General features: G+C 38.9%; 2 protein-coding genes across 4 annotated transcripts in view; both read right to left on the bottom strand.

The window, feature by feature from the left end:
• The window catches only part of SH3RF3 (SH3 domain containing ring finger 3), a 358,548-nt gene that overhangs the window by 13,567 nt on the left and 324,154 nt on the right, over positions 1 to 20,827 (bottom strand). For 2 of the 3 annotated variants that reach the window (XM_075200284.1, XM_075200286.1), the window contains 2 exons: positions 4,761 to 5,008; positions 1,332 to 1,663 (listed from right to left, as the gene is read on the bottom strand). In XM_075200284.1, the coding sequence (XP_075056385.1) occupies positions 1,332 to 1,663; positions 4,761 to 5,008 (580 nt within the window). The remainder of the gene's footprint in view (positions 1 to 1,331; positions 1,664 to 4,760; positions 5,009 to 20,827) is intronic. The other variant, XM_075200285.1, reaches the window with a different exon arrangement.
• The window catches only part of LOC142141621 (uncharacterized), a 939,875-nt gene that overhangs the window by 770,928 nt on the left and 148,120 nt on the right, over positions 1 to 20,827 (bottom strand). The window lies entirely within an intron of this gene.

Raw genomic sequence — 20,827 nt, 5'->3', positions numbered from 1 at the left:
ATAGATTAGGCTGGTAGCGGCAAATTTTGGGTGACAGACATCACAGGGTGCCCCCAAAAAAGGCACTAGCAGCACTAGGCTACAGGTTGCGCTGGTGAAACACTATAACAGGGAAGCCCGCAGCATGGGGCTTCCCTGTCATAATGTCAGTCAGTCCTAGGTGTAAATGTATGAAGTCTAGGGGGTAAATGTATGAAGCCTAGATTTCTGCAAGTCGCCAGAAATCAGCAACTTTGCAGAGGAAATTTATAGCAGCGATGGCTTGCAAATACAAGTTTGCTTTTACAAGCCATCGCCGCTATAAAATTCCCCTGCAAAATTGCTGATTTCCAGCGACTTGCAGAAATCGGAGCTTCATAGATTTAATCGCTAGACTGTTTACATGGGGCTGGAAGGACCAGCTTAGTAGAACTTTACACACTGCAATGGTCCCTGTTACTGATCAGATTTTGCACCAGCCCTCAGGCACCCGCAGAAATAACAGATGACTGTGAGGCCGCCAAGTGCCTGAAAGTGCATGTTCCTGCATTTACAGCTGCATCAGTTGTTGCACCACATGTAACTTTGGAAGGTGGGAGCTGGCCACGGCTACAGCCACACAGGAGAGACCAAGGGGAAGATTAGACCAGTTATAGAAGACTTCTTAAGACATGTAGCGGAAAAAATTAGCTGCTCAGGTAATATTTTTTCGCTGCATAATTAAATATGCACTGGATCACTGATGTTATAAATGTGGACTCCCACATATCTCTATATATATTAGTAACCCACTGGTATGTCATTGAATTTTGTAGGTATTTTTGATGTGTAAAACAAAGGTACTCTCATATATGTGATATGTTTATAGTCTTTAGGCATTTGTTAGAATTATGTGATTGCCATAAGGCACTGTTCCATTGATATTCATAAATGACATTTTATCTTATCTTGGCTGAGGAAGTAAAGGAAAGAAGTGGCGGTGGGAGACTAGAAGGGGACAAGAAAGGGACAAGGGGGCAGTAAAAGGTAGAATGGGACAAGGAGTAAAAGAGGTAAAATAGGAAGAAGGTGACAATAAAGTTGTTTTTTTGCACTCTAGGAATCTCACTGTAGTCTTTGCTAGATTTGATTCATGAAGAAGCAATATTGCAGGAGGTGCATACAATTATACAAAAACTGTACAAAAAATAGAAAATGTCTGGGCACTTCTAGATATAAACTTTTCTGTAAGCAATTTCTTTCTAACACGTAACATTTTTTTATTTAAATTTCTTTATAGAACTTTTTACAGTATTAAATAGTAATATACATTTAGATAACAAATTTCAAGAAGATAACAAAAAGACACTTACTTTTTCAGTCCTCTTCTCATCTGTCTTGTAGCCTGTATTTGTAGGGCTGGCAGTTAGCAGGCAGTTGATTGGTCCATTGGCAGCTTCACCATTAATATGGGCCGCAGTAACATTTGGAGGTGTGATTGCTGCTGCAGCTGAAGTTAAAGGAATAATTGGCCGTGCACAGTGGATTACAGAGGCCTGTACAGCAGACTGCTGCTGCATGTGTTGTAGAGAGACATTCGATTGTGGCCTGTTTGGGCTAGCTGGAAGGCGTGCTGGAGAGTTCTGAGTCCTTATGGGTGATACAGTAGCTGTGGGACGTTCCTGGGACTGTGCTGTTGAGTGGGCTAAAAAGTATTGAGTGTTAAAAAAAACAAAAATCATTACAGCAATATAATGAAGAATGTATTTATAGAAAAATACCTATCCTTCAATAATGTGCAAAACTTTAAATGCATAAATAGATACTGCTTTTTTTTTTATTTTATTTTATTCACTATCTCTCAAAAAATATGTTACTTTACTTTCTTTGTTTGTTATTAAGTTTTACTTTATTTATTTTACTTATTTATTTTATTTTTTATTAAATTCCATTCACTTACATTTTTCTATACCATCACTTCTAAACTTCTACTTCGACCACTGATTATAATAATAACCCTCAATCCCAAGCATTAAGAATAGACAGTAAAAACTGTGCTCTGTATACACAACAGAATGATTTGTGCTGTGCATTTGTTTAGTACTGAAAAGCAGAAACACGTCCTGGCACAAACAAAATTCTAAGGACAAATATTAAAAACCTGGCACTGTCCCAAATAATTAGGGACAGTAGACAACTACAGATGTGAACCACTTTAACATGGCTACTGACCCTCTGGCATTATTTACACTACACAAGAGATTGGCTGGTTGTAGCTGACTGTTTGAAGGAAAAGCTTGGCTGCAGATCAAGCAAAATTACAGCTGTATATGTGTTTCTTAGAAAATACATATAGTAACAATCTGTTCTATTTCTCACTGGTTAATTGAAACATTTGCTTTGATGTGGTTTCCCAAATCGAAGTGCTTTACACTCTTTTCTGAAAACAAAAAACCTTAATGATTCAAAATGAAATATGGATTATATAGTATAGACAATCGCGATAAGAACAAGTATGCATGATGATTCAATCCCTTTTTATGAAAGCCTTTAAAGAGCAAGTGAAGCCACTATTTAAAATAAATAGAATATGTACAGCATGCTTAATTTCACTCCTCTGCTGCAGGTTGCCATGTTAGGAGAGAGGTGCTTATCTAAGTAAGTTTGAGTTACTGTAGAGAGATGCATTGTGTGGATTGGTTGACTTATACACCGGAACAGTGATCAGTCACAGTATCGCAGATGACTGCACTCAACTTTTTGCTCTGTTTGAGATCCCATAAGGACAATGGGCCTGATTCATTAAGGATCTTGACTGTTTTTTCATGTAGCACACAAATACTTGATAGCTTATTTGTACACTGAAATTTAAAGTTGATATTTGTGTGCTACATGAAAAAACAGTCAGTATTTAACTTATGTGCAAAACAGAAACCTAATTTGCACCCCTTGCATTGTAACATGGTTTTGTCCAGGAGATTGAAATAAGAAGTTTCTCAAGTTAAGATCCTTAATGAATCAGGCCCAATGTCCTAATAGTCAATGCGGGAGCACTGTATGTATGCTTACAGTACAAAAATGTACCAAATTTATTTTGGTAATGGTAACGATAATAGGGTGGACATCCTTCCTTTGCTTAAACAAAATTTATTTTACAGATATGAGATCTCTTATCTAGAAATATGTTATTCAGAAAGCAAAAAAATAATTAATTTCAGATTTTTGGTGATATTGTCCTACACAAAGACATAGGGGTATATCTACTATGCAGCGGTTCCATAGAACCGCTGATACCCGGCCATTTGAAGAAAATTTAAGCAATTTTCTTCAAACGGCAATCTTATTAAAGAAAAAATCCAATGGGCTCTGTCTTTAATAAAAGTGCTGTATTACACAATGACTTCAAAGAGACTGGAATCTGCGGTTTCACAGAACCACCGCATAGTAGATATCCCCCATGGTTACTAACTGTCTTTTTCCCTAGCAAGAGTAAATCTGCTAAATAATTTCATAAGGAGCTGAATGCTCTAGGAGGAAAGACGGGTCATTTTTGAATTTCGTTTAGTAAATTATGTTAAAATCCTTATTCCTACACCAAGGGGTAAATGTATCATCCTCCGATTTCTACAAGTCTTTTCACTGCAAAGTTGCTGAATTCCGGCAACTTGCAGAAATCGGAGGGTCATACATTTACCTCCAAGTGTCAAACATTACAGATGTCAGTAGATAATATCCAGAATCCCCAGTCATTTAATATAAATCACAGTCTAAGAATTCATCATTGTATCTAATTTTGTTGTGAGTCATAATTGCATGTAATGTTCTCTCTAAGTAAAAGGCAAAATATTATGCATAATGAACATCAGACTTATTTATATTGTTTGTCTGGCACGATAATGGTCAGTGTGTGAACCTAGTGCGACCATTCTACCTGTATAACTGTATTTTTGTTGGTCCAAGACAGAAACATGACTGTTCAATGACCGCACTGTGCATGGCTGTGAAGTAATTGGCAGCTGCATTGCTTGCACCTCTCATCGGTATAATTTGTTCCGTCATGTGTTGTGTGAAACTGGTCAGTTCTGTAGGACATTTAGGCAGGGCCAACCCTACCATTAGGTGAGTCTGCCTAGGGTGTTTGGATGTAGGGGGCAACACTGAATGTGGGTCGGCAGCGCCAAGAATGGTAAGGATTGAGTCACTGCCTGAAGGGGGGGGGGCACCAAGGGCGCCCACAACTCACGCATCAAGCCCTGCATTTAGATTAGTGCCTTCTGCCAGATTGCTCATGCCTTATGATGATACAGAAATAAAGAACTGATCTCAGTTTCACCATTTTCACTGTTTTCTCACCAATGAACGGTTTTTGAAAAAAGAAATTAAAGTTCAGAATGGCGGTTTTCTGGATTTTGTACAATTGTTTTAAAAAAACAGTGTTACATATTATTTTAATATGAAAGTCTTCCTAAGAACTGTATGCATTTATCCTCATGACAAGACAAACTGCTTTCGTTTACGCTAATCTTAACTATGCTTAATTATGGCATTTTACAATTCTAGGGTATATAAAACATGACACATGTATCATTAACTACATAAATCAGAATCTTCAAAATGCAGAGACATATTTTCACATTAACACTCCTTTGCATAAAACATTTAGATTTCATAACTACGTTTCATTGGATGCTTACTTTGAATAATAATAACAGGACACTATGAAACACAGTCTGGGCTGTAGACTACATATTTTTGTAACAAAAGAAGAACAGCATTAACTATGGATTTGTTGCTTCACTTACCCATGTGCACTGTGGTGCGTGTCTGGCTGACACCTTGCTGGGTAGAAATCTTAGAGCAGTTGTTCTGAGTGGATGTTGGAGACTGGTGAGGATGTATCTGAGGTACAGTAATAGGAAGGACAGGTCTAACGACATTGGTACAATTTGTCAGCCCACCAGGAGATGCGTGTGAAGCTAACGGAGAACTTCTACTTGATAGTGGGACCCCCATGGTGCAATTGCGTGCCTGGACTAGTCCAGCTGGCATCCTGCATCAGAAAAACAAGACAACCCACATGAAATGACAGACAACATTATGACCTGCTCCCAATATATATATAATTATCTCTATTATGTCACGTGTGCTACAACACCAGTTTTAACCTGTGTTTTAAGCCGGAAATATAAAGAGCGATTATACTATTAGCACTTTTCTCTAACGTATAGAACATAATCAACAAAATTAGTCCTCTAAATGTTTGAGGTGCATCCCATTCCCATTGTATCCAAGGTTGGCAACTAATGTAAGGAGTAACAAACTGGAGAGATATGCATGTGACAAAACTAGCTCATTAATAGTCTGGCTACAACATTCTGTAGTCAGTATCAGTCTTTTGGGCCTATTTATTATTCACCACATTTTCTCCATGTTAATTATCATCAATTATCATATTGTTGCAATAAGGAATGATGTACCACTGCCATTTATCAGAAAGTCACTCCAGGACAGCGCATCCGATAAGAGGCTGTTGCAGAGATGACTGTGCTTCACTATCAACTCATCTTCTCCAGGCAGGTCACGTATGGTAAGCTAAGCTCTTCAGAGCTTTATCATCATCATCATCTATTTATATAGCGCCACTAATTCCGCAGTGCTGTACAAAGAACTCACATCAGTCCCTGCCCCATTGGAGCTTAGAGTCTGAATTCCCTAACATACACAGACAGACAAGAGAAAATAGGGTAAATTTGATAGCAGCCAATTAACCTACTGGCATGTTTTTGGAGTGTGGGAGGAATCCGGAGCACCCGGAGAAAACCCACACAAAAGAACATATAAACATATGAACTCCACACAGATAAGGCCATGGTTGGGAATCAAACTCATGACCCCAGTGTTGTGAGGCAGAAGTGCTAACCACTAAGCCACCATGGTTTAATAAATTGAACGGGACCATAATCCCCATTGAGAATTATGAGGGCCACAGCGTTCTGCAATACTTAGCCTAATGCAAGTGATATTTTTTGTTAAAACTTACTAGGATACTAAAATATGCCATCTTCGCATGGCTTAAGACTTGATAAATAGGCCCCTTTGTCTGGTAGACCCGAAAACAGCTTATTACACAAATACAGCCACAAGGAAACAAGGGTGTGGGGTATGTTTGGTAGATCCTCTGGAGATACTTAATTCTTGATACAAATCTCGTGATTTGACAACAGTTGACATCTTATGAGTAAGTGACCCACTTCTGTTAAATACCATTCCCAGGTTACATATAGGGGCTGGGAATTGGGGCAGAGGAGAATCTGTCCCCAGGGCCAGTATAATAAGAATCGCACAGCAAAAAGACATGTACAGATGGCGTATATCTGGTTGAGCTGCTCAAGTGCCTGTCACATGGTGCACTGACCACACCGTTCACCTGTAACAAAGCCACAGCTGAGTTAATAAGGCAATATCCAGGTGGACCTCTGTAGCTCTAAGCCATGTCACGGTGTTTGGGAGAAAGAACTGTGCTTCATATATATATTAGACCTGAGACAGTTTGTAGTATTGAATGCTATATATAGTTTGAACCTTTGAATTCCAAATAACAGAAACAGCTCAATGTTTTTTTGACCACATAAAGAATCCCATTCTCGATTCCCTAATAGTCTTTTGAACACTACTATATTCATTATTGTTATTCTAGAATATTGTTTTTGATGTAAATTTACCATAATAATAAAACAAAGCTCAGGACTATCTCCATCTAACAAATGTATAAGAAAGAGCAAATGTCAGTATCTTCATAAATGGGGGAAAAATCTATAAAAAAAAGTGAACTATTCCATTTTTGTTTTTCACTTAGTAGCAATTTATGATACAGAGGGGAAAATATATTTTACAAATAGTATTTTTTCTGTATATTTTTTGCTTTTAATGCTATTTTGTTATAGGGGGAAAAAAAGGTACCACATATTTACATAGAAAACCCTACAGCCATATAGGAGACATATTGTGTGTCACAAAACTTAGCTAAAGGTCTGCCTAATGTTTGATGCAGTTTGTATGCAAATTAGGCCGCCTGTTCACAGTGGTAATCCAAATGCACAGTATGAAAGTTTATGCTGTAATAACCTAATTAAAGTAAAACGCACATTCAAGACTTCATTTGATATGGTTGTAAGTAAAATGCATATAAAAATAAAATCTTTTATTGAAGCATCACTAGGTCCCAGTACAATTAAATGTTTTGTTTTAACCAAAATACAATGAAAATATGCTGTAGCAAGGATGGCAAGGTGGCATTTCTCTCCTTGTCAATCAGAGCTGGCCTTACACTACAATTAGCTGGTAAGCCCAGACAAATCACGAGGCAGAGCGACCAATCAGGGTGTCAAGAGGTCTAGTGCCACAACTGAGCGCTAAGAAGCAGGATGGGAACATGGCAGGGATAAGTAATATATTTTGGTCAGTATTGTGACACCACCAGAGGTTGTGGGGAATCTACATTGTAAGGGCAGTAGAGATTTCAGAGGGACTTAACTGCAAACCCACCAGAAATGATTGTGTGTGTCTGCATTGTATACCCACCAGGGATTGAGGGTCTGCTTTAAGTAGCCATGAGAGAAGAGGACCCAGTTAGTGAGAGAGCTTAAATTCTGACTGGAAAAGGGTACAGTTCAAACAGGAGGAGTGAGTGTGGCTCAGAGTGAAGGATGACAGTTGTGAGGGTGTATTAGTATGGATAGAGGGGAAGCTATAATAAATAGATGGGTATTCGGATAGCACTTTAAAGTTTTGAAAGCTGTGGAAACATTACTCCCTGTGACTATACTGTGCATATACATACTCACAAGAAGTAATTTTGCGTTCCACCAGCGCTCTAGGGCCCTCCAGACAGAGGAGACACCGAGTGCACGCTCATAATTCTATCCTTTAGAGAAGCTTCCTTCAACGGGCGTACAGCCAGAAGCAATCAGGAGGATTCAGTAAAATGGACATACAGGGACAGAATAGGGTAAGAACTTCCCTTTCAATATAACTGCTGAGTGCAAAGCGCCATCATACAATTTATAGCAAAGGAGCATAAATATATATTTTTTCTGTGTTTTTGTTGCCATCTTCAATGTGTGCATAGATTAGAGATGGGCGGGTCCGGTTCTCCGAGAACCGAACCCACCCGAACTTTGGGTATCCGAGTACTGAGCTGAGCAGCTCGGTACTCTCCCGCCCGTTCCGAATCCAAATCGAGGCCGAACGTCATCGTGACGTCGTCGGATCTCGGGGCTCGGTTCTCGCGACACTTCAACTTTATAAATACACGTCTCCACAGCAATCCATCGCCATTTGACAGAGGGAGAGAGCAGGGTGTAGTCATAGGCTAATTAGAGCAGGGACAGAGAATACAATATTGTTCTTGCAATTGCTCTAACCAAAATCGCTAGTGCAGAGAGGAGGATAGAGGTTTATTATTTTTTCTTAATATTTGGCACTCCCCAGCGGTTTTGGGGTGTCCCCCATAATTGTGCATAAATATTTCTGGCTGTCAAAAGTCATATCTGTCAGCAGTATCTACCAAATAATTTTTAGCACTCCTCAGTGCTTTTGGGGTGTCCTCCCTAATTGTGCATTAATATTTCTGGCTGTCAAAAGTCATATCTGTCAGCAGTATATACTAAATAATTTTTAGCACTCCTCAGTGCTTTTGGGGTGTCCTCCCTAATTGTGCATTAATATTTCTGGCTGTCAAAAGTCATATCTGTCAGCAGTATCTACTAAATAATTTTTAGCACTCCTCAGTGCTTTTGGGGTGTCCTCCCTAATTGTGCATTAATATTTCTGGCTGTCAAAAGTCATATCTGTCAGCAGTATCTACTAAATAATTTTTAGCACTCCTCAGTGCTTTTGGGGTGTCCTCCCTAATTGTGCATTAATATTTCTGACTGTCAAAAGTCATATCTGTCAGCAGTATCTACTAAATAATTTTTAGCACTCCTCAGTGCTTTTGGGGTGTCCTCCCTAATTGTGCATTAATATTTCTGGCTGTCAAAAGTCATATCTGTCAGCAGTATCTACCAAATAATTTTTAGCACTCCCCAGTGGTTTGCGCTCAGAATGGATTCAAAGCAGTCCACATATGATCTGAATGAGCAACCAGGTTCTGTCACCAGTCCTGATGTTAGTGTTCCCAGTACGTCATCTGGCCAAGGCGATGTCAAACAACAGAGTGTTTCCAAATTAGTGCAAAAAACAAAAACCAAAAAAAATTTTACTGTATTGAAGCGAAAAAGAAGTGTAACTGAGCAAAAGTTAAGTGACGATAAAAAAAAAATTGCAGGCATGCCATTCTACACACGCAGTGGCAAAGAGAGAATGAGGCCTTCACCTTTGGGTATTAGTGGCAGATCCCAAAAAGTTACCCAGCCTACAATTGGTGCACAACTACTGTTACGCGTCAAAGCCGAGCTGCAAGATAACAGTGAGGCATTACAGGAGAATATTTGCTATGATTCACAAATGACAACAATCCCTGTGGAGAGTCCATCCAACAGTGGGATGTCTAATCGTGAGCATTCTGCTGATGTGTGCCTTAATAGCCCGAGTGTAGCCGGTGATACCCAAATTGAGGATGCCACTTTGGAATTAGAAGAGAATGAGGGGGAGATTTGTGTAGGCGACGAGGGCGCTAATGATGATGTTGATGATTATGATGCAGATACCAAATTGCCTTTCTCAATTTCTATTTATATTCTAGATTATATAACGGCTGAATAGTTTTCTATTTTACTCCTAGTGGAGAGAGGATCTGATGCAGACAGATACCAAACTGCCTTAGTCCATTTCAATTTATATTGTACAGTATATAACGGCTGAATTTATTAGTATTTTATACAAGTGGAGGGGGCCTAGAGAGACAGAATCCAAACTAGCTTTCTCCATGTCAATTAATATTGTACAGTCTATAACGGCTGGATTTTTTGGTATTTTATACAAGTGGAGGGGGGCCTAGAGAGACAGAATCCAAACTGGCTTTCTCCATGTCAATTAATATTGTACAGTCTATAATGGCTGAATTTTTTGTTTTTTTTAAACAAGTGGAGGGGGGCCTAGAGAGACAGAAAGCAAACTGTCTTTTTCCATTTCTTTACATATTTAACTATAAGTGTAGGGTGTAATATACATCCAAAGACGATGGCTGCATTGCCAATATGCATAGATGGAGAGGAAGACAATCTGTTTTGTGTGTAGAATAAATGAAGGCCTACCAACGAAGAATTAAACAGTTTTTTTGGATAATTTATTACCTCAACAATTAGATTACTTATCTCTAAAACAGTTGGAGCACTAAATTGGGTTATTTTAGGCACAAAAACATGTATTTTCCAACAAAATAGCAAAACAAAACCAAACAAAACCAAAACCAAAACCAAAACACGCAATGGCGGTTTTGCAAAACCAAAACCAAAACCAAAACACGACGGTAATCCAGATCCAAAACCGAATCCAAAACCAAAACACGGGGGTCAGTGACCATCTCTAGCATAGATTGACTTTTTATCAGATACATTCTACTAGAATTGTTTCCTGTGCGCTTTTATTTGAAATTTTAATACCAACAGGGAAACACTTAAAGAAGAAGCGCGGATGTCTCTTGTTACACATCATCAAAAATTCCTTATAGTGGCATTGAGGGGAACTTGGTGTTGCTGGTTCATCCACTAGGGAGGCCCTCACTCGTCTCTGCTGAGCATTTGTGTGACATGTGCAAGGAAGCCCAGTCTCAGTTCCAGAACAAAGCACCACTGCATATCTGACATCTAACGCAAATGCTTAGAAGAGTGGAGCAGGGGTCTACGGAATGAATTGCTGGCACCTTACCAATTTTACTATGAGAGTGAGCAATTCAGTGTTACGCCCCAGCTCACTAAGGAGTGTTCTTTAATTAGTTAAGTGGGAAAGCACAATGTTTTAGGCAGAAGGCACAGGGCCGTAACTAGGGCTGTGCGATGGGGCGACCGCCCAAGGCACAACGCTGAAGGGGGGCGTATTTTATGAAGATTTTAAATTTATTTGGTTAAAATTGAGGGCTATAGGGACGACACTTTCCTTTCTCGCCCCAGGCGCTAAAATTGTAAGCTACGACTATTTCCTAATTAAAGAACAATTCATAAGGAGTTTTCTTACTACCTGTGTGCGTTCTGTAAAATCTTTAGTCGACATTCACAAACCAAGACTTGTAAGATTTCCTTATCTTTAATGTACTGGTGTCAGCATTAAAGGAAGTTCCACTTCTAACTTGTGATTAGAACATCTTTAAAAATAAGAGCAACAGAGGGAAATTGCCCACCTGTCTTTTTTGCAGCTTGAGCTGAAAGCAACATTCACTACAAAGAATAGAAGATTGCAAGTCAGTCACTCAGACTTGATTATTTTAGAGTCTCCCCATTCCGGTTTAATACAGATATGCTCCGCTACCCTCTTCATATCAATTAAACATATCAGCTTTGAGGCAAAGGTTGAGAAACATGGAATACTGGACAAATTTAGCAGTTATTGTATGTAAAGAAATATCTAGGTCCAGCTGTAAATCAATACTCATACTTGCCTCAAAGTATATGTTTGCAAATGCAATTAATAGGACACACAAGCTTGCCAACCTTCCTGAATTTACAAGTCACAGGTGGACATGTCACAAGATAGGAGATGGGGGGTTGTACCACATCAGCAGCAGCAGCTCTTTATATAGTGCCACTAAATCCCCAGCGCTGTACAGAGAACTCACACACATCAGTCCCTGCCCCATTGGCACTTATGGTCTAAATTTCCTAACATACACACACAGACAGAGAGAGACTAAGGTCAATTTAATAGCAGCCAATTAACCTACTGGTATGTTTTTCGGAGTGTAGGAATAGGCTTCTGCTGAAAAGACGTTGCATGTCTCCATTTTTAATAAAAGCCACTACAATGGGTGGTGCTTTGTGTATGCCACTAGAATAGGCTATTTTGATTACTAGCTAATATGAGCTATGCATTGTTCACATGACGTAGCTGTGCATTACATAATAGTCAGTCACATACTAGCAAATGAGTATAGCATATTGGATACTAATGCATACAATTTGCTCAGCTCTAATGAAAATAAAATACTGGACACCTCTAGGTTTAATGTATTGGGCATTGTTGGGTATAATGTACTATGCCACTTCCCTTAAAAGTGTTTGCACTTTGTGCTGCTGAGTTTTTCTCTCACACTGGTTTTACTTTGCAGAAGAAAGTGTCCCTGCTTTTAGTTTCTCAATTGTAGGCTTCTGTGTAGATAAACACTAAGGGCCTTATTTTCAACTAGAAGTAGATCTGAAGAAACGTCTGTCATTGAATACAGGCCTAGTCACGCTCTGCATACACAGCATTGAGAACGATACAAAACACTCCAGGATATGAACAATACAGATGTGCAATATCAATTCCTAGCAGAACGCACAGAAAAAAAAATCAATTCTTGTCACATGTTAAGCTAATCATTAAAAATAAGATGGTATATAACATCCCCCCAAATACATTTAACAAGATGTTCTCAATGTCTACTGTATATAAAATGACTTTTTACAGTTGATCCTAATGTTGTGGCATGCATACATGTCCATCATCACTATCAATCGGTGCTTACACCTGCCCTGTAGCTGGTGCAAATGACAAGTCTGAAAAACACGTACCTTAGAGGTGCTCAAAGTTGAATCAGCGGCTGGTGAATGTGCTTGGCCTCGGCACTCCTTTACTGTACATTGTCTATGTTAGTCCTCCCCTCCCCATTCTGCCCTTCAAATCAAAGGTAGTCAGAAGTGTCATTTACGTGCGAATATGAATTGCGTTCTTTGGCGTATATGTTTCAGTTTTGCGCATGTGCAGTGTGAAAATATGCAGAATATGCCACGTAAATGTACTTCCGTTCTGATCTCTTTCCCTCCCTTCTCTCTAGAGTGTCCACCTGCCTCTCTCCCATCTCCTACTGGATGTACTCTAGATTTCCTAAACTTAACATTGATGAAACCAAACTCATTGTCTTCCTTCAATATAGAACCTTTTCCCCCTCTGACCTCTCAATAGCTGTTGACAATTCACTATCTCATTTGTCCCTGAACTCTGCTTCCTGGGTGTCATCCTTGACTCCTCTCTCTCCTTTGCCCCTCATCTTCATTCTCTTGCCAAATCCTGCACCTTTCATTTGCGCAACATTGCTAGAATTTGGCCCTTCCTCTCCCAGGATGCCACCAAATCTCTCATTCACTTTCTGATTATCTCTCATTTGGACTACTGTAACCTTCTCTTTACTAGTCGTCCCCACTCCCATCTCGCTCCTCTTTGATCTATACTCAATGTCGCTGCTATGCTAGACTGCTCCCTACATCTCCAACATCATCTCTATTCACACTCCATCCCGCCCACTACGATCAGCCAATGATCATCGTCTCTCCTCCCCTCTGATAACCTCATCTCACTCACGGATTCATGACTTCTCCCACACTGCGCACCCTCCCTCGTTCAGAACATCCCCCAATCTTTGCAGCTTCAAACGGCATTAAAAACCTCACCTTTTCTTAAAAGCCTATCAGTCATCCGCTTAACTACCTTGTCGGTAACCTCTCCCTCTCATCCCTTCTTCCCCCTTCTCTTTAGATTGTAAGCTCCTTTGAGCAGGGCCCTCTCTCCTCCTGTTTCCACCACTTTTAACTTTGCTCTCCAGGTACTCTGCTAAACTCCTTCTAGGACCTTCTTGCTTTTCTCTGCAGCTTTTCAGTGGCTCTAAACCTGTTAGCTGCAGCAATACTCTTGGGCACAGGTTTCCAGCTTGTGCTAAATTTCCCACACCCTTTCTTTTTAGCTGTGCTTTGAGCTACTTGAGTTATAATGCTACTTGTTTATTGCACCGTACTGTTCTACCCTGTACTGTCCTATTGTTTGTACCCTGTACGGCGCTGCGGACATTTTGTGGCACCCTATAAATAAAAATTAATAATAAGTAATGTATCCAAGGTTTTAAAAGTTCAGTAACAGCACCTTCTTGCTCTTATTGAACTGCAAACTAATTTTAAGAAATGGAAATGGCATAATTTATCCTATACATCACACAAATAAGTTGCTACCTATTTCACACAGGAAAATGAATTGTTACCAACATTTTAAAATAGTTCCTAGTTCCTGAGCTGGTGTACTAAAGCATGTTACGAGCAATACTGTAAAGGCGGACGTTGGAGAGCTATAATCCTTTCATGACATATTTTCTGAATTTTATTAGCACGTAGGTTATGCACAAGGAATAGCAGCTCCATGGTAAGAATAGCATCTAACATGGCGAAAAATAAGAATTATACCGCACAGTTGGTCAATATTGAAAAAGGGACATTAGCTAGAACAAAAATGTCCAAGAGCAACAATTTCTGACTTAGTAATCTCCGTGGAAATTAGGGGCAGTTGTCACCTATAAAATTGATTTCCATAAAAAGTTTGTTTCTGAAAAATACAAAAAGAAAAACAGATGTTTTGAATTGAGCTTCTGGGCTCCTTGGCAATCTTTAGTACTAATGTTTTCTATTTATTGGGCAAAAACATGTTCGTTGTACCAAGGCTTACATAAAAGATCATGCCTGAATGAAAAAAACATCTGTTTTCCCTTCCCTGAAATAGCATTAGAAAGGCACATTTAACGTTTTGAGCAATTCCAAATCTTTTTTATATGAAGCCATTTATATAAAAACTTCAAATTCAAGTTGAAATCTTAAGTGTTAAATCGGTAGCACTGCTTCTTTCCGTACTGCTTAAAACTATATTTACAGACCTTCGCAGCTTCCCTAAGGGAGATGCGGAGGGGAGCTTGGTGAAGTCAGGGACATAATATCTGTGGTGGCACATATGAATGTAATCTTTTATATAAGTATTTTGATGATATTGCAATGTTTGCTTGCTGGTCTGGACCTGCAGACTGGCTGATTAAGAACACACTGTCAGCTGGAGTATCAGAATGTGATTGCTTAATTAGAATCATAGAGACCACATTAAAAAAGGAATATTTGCTTCATAAAACATCTTTGAAAAAGAGACTGAGTGACGAAATGCATCAGCTGCTTGACTAATTATATGGAACCTAGACTGTGACTTATTGGATCTGAGGATTGGAACAAAATACCTTCTTGGACATCATTACCCCTGTCTGCCTTATTGAGAAGACATGCAGCTACAAATATCTTGCCTTACCTTGAAGGGATGTTCCTTGAATGATACAGCTATTAGTGAGTACAAGGTGTATTTAGCTGCGTCTTTGTGGTTATATATATATATATATATATATATATATATATATATATGTATATATATATATATATATATATATATATATATATATTACTATCGCACATTATAATTTGGCGCCCCCAATTGTCTATTATTTTTGCTGTGCTACACTTTAGAGGAGGTGGCATAACCCCCTCTATTGGAGAGCGACAAATTAGAGTTCCATAATAATATTAATAGATTGTAGATTTTCCAATATATTGGCACCTAGGAGTTATCAGTGTTTTTAAGTATGCAGTACAATTATGCAAATTGCATTATCACATTACGTGATTAGAGTTTGGGGCTGTGAAATATGTTATAATGTCACAGTGTTTTGAACCATCGATTCTCTGTCTGCCCCAGTTTCCGAAAGATTGCCAGACCCTCTAAAGAGTCTGAAAGATCTCCCACTATTTTAGGAGTCTCTCTGATAGTCTAGGAGAGTTGGCAAGTATGTTTATAACCATGTAAATAGGGCTCATTTCCGATCATTGTATTTTATAAAAAAAAAAATCTATTGCACATATTATTCTGTTTCTCGTAGTTGATTTAGATTTTTATGATTTAGCTTTTTGTAATATGTATTTGTTTTTTTTATGAACAAGTAGTAAAGGGTAGGTGTGACATCTTCAACAGGTTTACAACTGCTGATTTCAAGTAACTACTGTACATAAAATGATGACAAAATATTACCATCAACAATCACCATTAAATAAACTTAAACTTAAAATACATTCATATTATTTATATTTTCATTTGCCTATTCTATCTCAAATGCTGGAAGTTCATCCATATTGCTAGTACAAGCACTCCAGCAGAAAAAAAAAATTCAAACATGATTTCTGCCAAATGGATTTATATGTCTGAAAAATAAATGTATAAATAATTGCAGAAGTGTTGAAACAAACACATCAAATAATAAATAAATACACATACTGTTTAACTGAAAAATAGATTACCAGGAAATTAATTAATTTGGGACTGTAATATTTCCTTCAGACTATAATTTGCAGTATTTATTTATGATTGTCTGATATCTAGGCCGCTTTAACACATCAGTGGGCTCCAATCAACTTTGCAATACACAAAAGGAAACTTGCTACTGTATCTTAATCACAATCGCATTGACATGAGATTTTGTTAGCATTTGTACCTGCGTAAAAAAACCCTCAAGATAAGTGTGGCCAATGGATTAGTATAAGGATTCTAAAATAGAAACTCAACACTTTTTAACTTTCCTTTTCACTTGAAAGAGGAGGTTCTTCCCTTCTGAACGAAGGGATCATTTGTCTTTTGAGGATACCAAGGGCTAGGATAGAAGTTCTCCAATTTGAGACACAGCTACTAAGAAGTATGAAGGTGTGGTCCATGTCCTGGTGGTCCAATTGACTCTTTTTTCCCTTTATAAAAATGGCCCTGGCTATATATAATGCAGCACTAAAATTATATTTCAAGTGTAGTAAAGTTTGCATGAAGAATGGATTCAACATGCTGCTCTCATTGGCTCCCATAAAGGTCAATCAGTAGGACTAATTTAAAAAAGACTAAAAGAAATTTGGACCAATTTTTACGTTTTTAGTCTAATCTCCAAACCTGCCAACAGTTCTGAAGTGATAAATCCATCTTTGGAGATAAAGTAATAACAGCAAGGGCTTCAATAGCCCAGAATTGGGAACACTTTTCACTGCCCTTTATGACTAAGGTTAGATCTAAAATTCAGTTTAACTTTGAGATGTACACATTAGGCATGCCTTACTTCTTCTTTCACTTCAACTGAGTCGCCCAAATTTTAAGTCTTAATATATTTGATTTTTATGCGTTTTTTGGAAAGCTTTTTATTGTATGGAGAGCTTGACTGCATTACAGCTAATATTTTGAAAGTAAATGGTTCTATTTTAAAATGTCTCCACCTCCTTTTAAAAAAAAAAATAAATATAGACCAGCACTGCTTCTTTATTCTTTATCAACTGCGCCTACTAGTCCAGCTAACGCATTTTAAGGTACACACCCAAAGGATGGTGCTTGGAACTGCCCCTGGACAATCAATCGGCTCCTAGTTCTGCAGGTTTGTGGAGCCACCTAAAAAGGTGCAAGATGGAATCAATTTTCTTCCCCCAAAATACTCCTATTTTAGCAAAACGTATGCTTTACTTAGCTACAGGTACAGGACTATACATTTAATTTATCATGAGTAAGGGGATATTGGCAGTGTCTTTATCACACATGTCCCATTTGTGTGTTTTAATGATTTTATCAATTGGGGCGCCTCGAGATGTCCTTTTCAACAGATGTACAACTGGAAGGTACAAAATGCATCTTACTAAAAGTATAGGATGAGACCCGCACTTTACCAATGAAAATTGTAAAAGTAGGGTTTGGCACTTACAGATCTGGAACACAATAATGCGCATATCACTTTAAAATGCGCATTAATGTATTTACATGCATAATAGGCAGATTTATTAAGCCAGAACTGGGGCTTAATCTGCATTTGAGCTGAACATGCAAAAGAACCATTAGAAGTAGAAATGTTCACTGGATTCAGTTCATGTTTTGGCAAAACCGTCCTCGTGTGTTTTGGTTTTTTATCTGTATTTTTTAGAAAAATAGCTAAAATCACATCATTTTGCTCTTTTGTTTGTTCCTACAATATTATTAACCTCAATAACACTAATTTCCAGTCATTTCCAATTAATTTTGACCACCACATAGGTCACAATATTATTTTCATCCACTTTCGGACAAAGACTACAACGACCTGGCTGGATGCTTAGTGACAGAGCAATGACACAAACACACAACAGTTCTAGGAAATATTGCCACACAGCAGTTGCAGAAAAGAAAAGTGATGCAAGATGGAATTGTCCTTGGGCCCTCCCACCCACCCTTATATTAGATATGGAAAAGGACATGTACATTTTAACAAAGCAAGCTCTTCAGCAACAATGAGTGACACTTTTGTGGCTGAAGTTCTTAGTTTGATTTGGCCCCCACAAAACAAGTTACCAATAGCTTAGCTGCCTTAAGACCAACAGTGCTGTCAATAAACTGTACATTATTAAACCATGTCTGCTCGTGCTGCATCTCATCCCTGAAGAACTGCCAAACTTATGTAGAAACAAGAATGTATATTACAACTGGAGTGGCATTACATCTGCTTCAGACAGATTGTGACACGGAACATGTGGGCAGTATGGAATCCGTCATCTTGGAATATACTGCACTGAACAGAAATTTAAACCAATATATAGATGCAGCTGAGGAGACCGTACTTAAATTAAAACGTGACACACCGGATGAGATCCCAGATTTAAGAGAGCTTGTACACGAGATACACTACGCTTCAGGACAATAATACAGAGGAGGCCCTGAGGTAGGACGATAAATATGTCCAGTTTAAAAAACAGCTAATTGACCAGAGAAAACAAATGGGTGTGTCACGTGATGAGGATGAGAAGATCACCGTCAGCCAGAGCACTCCTATAACACAGTTGGAGATGGTGAACCCAGTGAAAAATGAAGTATGTGGTCACACGTACGAGAGAGAAGCAATTGAAAGGATGATTAAAAGTAAACTTCAGAAGGGTAAATCCGCCAGTTGTCCAAAACTTGGCTGAATCACTCTGACATGAGTATATCAGACCATGTTCCAGACAATGCACTAAAAAGAGCCATTGACATTCACAGCAAAAAGCAAGGTCATCACTGAGCTTAGAATCAGCCCCAATCCCCAAATAATTAAAATATACCTAGGTACCTTTGATGTAAATTGCAGATTACAAACACTTTGTGCAATACTGATGAAACAGCAGCAATGTGGAAGGTTGGAGTAATACATATACACATCTATTTAGACCAGGGGTGTCCAACCTTTTAGCTTCCCTGGGCCACATTGGCAGACGACGAGTTGGTTTGGGCCGCACACAAGATACACTAACAATAACGATAGCTGATCATCCAAAAAAAACATAGAAAACACAGTTAACATACATATATATATATATATCACTTTTTTTTCAAATCCCTATACTTACCTTTCAATCACCCTGTTCAAAAAATCCTCTCTAGTTATTATACTATAATCACTTTTTGTATTGTTTCGATGCAATATCATTTAAGCCAGGCATTGTATATCAGGGTGCCCTGACCAGGCCTGCGGTACTTGACATATACACCACTGTGACCCCAAATTGTGACCTGTTTTGATAATTACACCACTATGTTAGTTAAGGGATAACAACTTATAATAGGCCAAAGAGAATAATATATAATGTCCCATTAGTAATACAAGTAGAAGTATGTAGGCAGGGAGATAAGGTCCATGATGCTCCAGGACCAGGTGACTTTTATTCACTTGTCAGCGTCCCTTGAAATAATAAAAAAAAATCTCCCTTAACTTACCTTTTAATCGGCTTGTTCTCCTGTCCTCTTCTCTTCTTTTCTCCAATTCTGTGCTGCTAATTGTTCTTCTCGCGCGGGTGTCTCCTCTGTGCTGCGCTCCGCAATGGATGTTGGACGTGATGACATCACGCCCGACATTCACTCCGAGCGCCGCACGGAGGAGGATTCAAGGGAGGGAGCCAGAGTACCAGCTGACGTGACCGCGTGACCGCAACGTAAGTAGTTTCATTTCTTTTTTTTGCAGGATTTTTTTTTTCCATTAAGAGCTCTGCCCCCTTGCCACAACCAAAACTGCTTCTGGGCCACATTTACAGGCATGCTGGGCCGCATGCGGCCCGTGGGTTGGACAACCCTGAATTAGACATTCATGCTTACATTTCTTCTGCAAGCAACGTTGTCCTCTGTTACTAAAACATCTAGGTAACATTGGCACACAGCGGTAGCTGAAAGGAAAAGTAGTGCAAGATGGAAGTGTCCTTGATACCTCCCACCCACCCTTATGTTGGATCTTAAAAAGGACATGCACACTTTAACAAACCAAGTACATCAGCGACAAGGAGTGCCACTTTTTGAAGCATTTGGTATGTTTGGGCCCCCACAAAACAAGCTAACAATGGCCTTAAGGCATCTAAGCTAACAGTGCTGTTAATGAACTCTACTGTGGCAAGATGTTGTTGTTATCACCCTCTGCCTCATCTTCACCCTCATCATTATGTAACTCATCCTCACACATTATTAATTCATCCCCGCTGGAATCCACCATTACAGAAGTCTCTGTACTTTGATGTAATTGGCGGGAAAGGCGTTCCTCATGGTAATTGAAGTTCATTTTGATGAACATTATCTTTTCCACATTTTGAGGAAGTAGCCTCCTACTCTGATCGCTGACAAGGTTCCTATCTGTGCTGAAAACACTTTCCGAGTACACACTGGAGGGTGGGCAGCTTACTTAGTACAAAGCGAGTTGGTACATGGGTCTCCAAATTTCCTTTTTTCCTCCCAGTATGTAAAAGGACTGTCTGATTTGTCTACTCCTATGCTGTCGTTAAAATAATACTCCACCATCCTTAGGATTTGGATAGTAGGATCACGTGGAGTTACACCAGAGGTGTCACATTGTTTGGTCAATTCTTTTAGACCAGACCAG

Source organism: Mixophyes fleayi, chromosome 2 (assembly GCF_038048845.1).
Source record: "Mixophyes fleayi isolate aMixFle1 chromosome 2, aMixFle1.hap1, whole genome shotgun sequence".
NCBI lineage: Eukaryota > Metazoa > Chordata > Amphibia > Anura > Limnodynastidae > Mixophyes > Mixophyes fleayi.
This window is presented reverse-complemented; position numbering and strand designations above follow the sequence as displayed.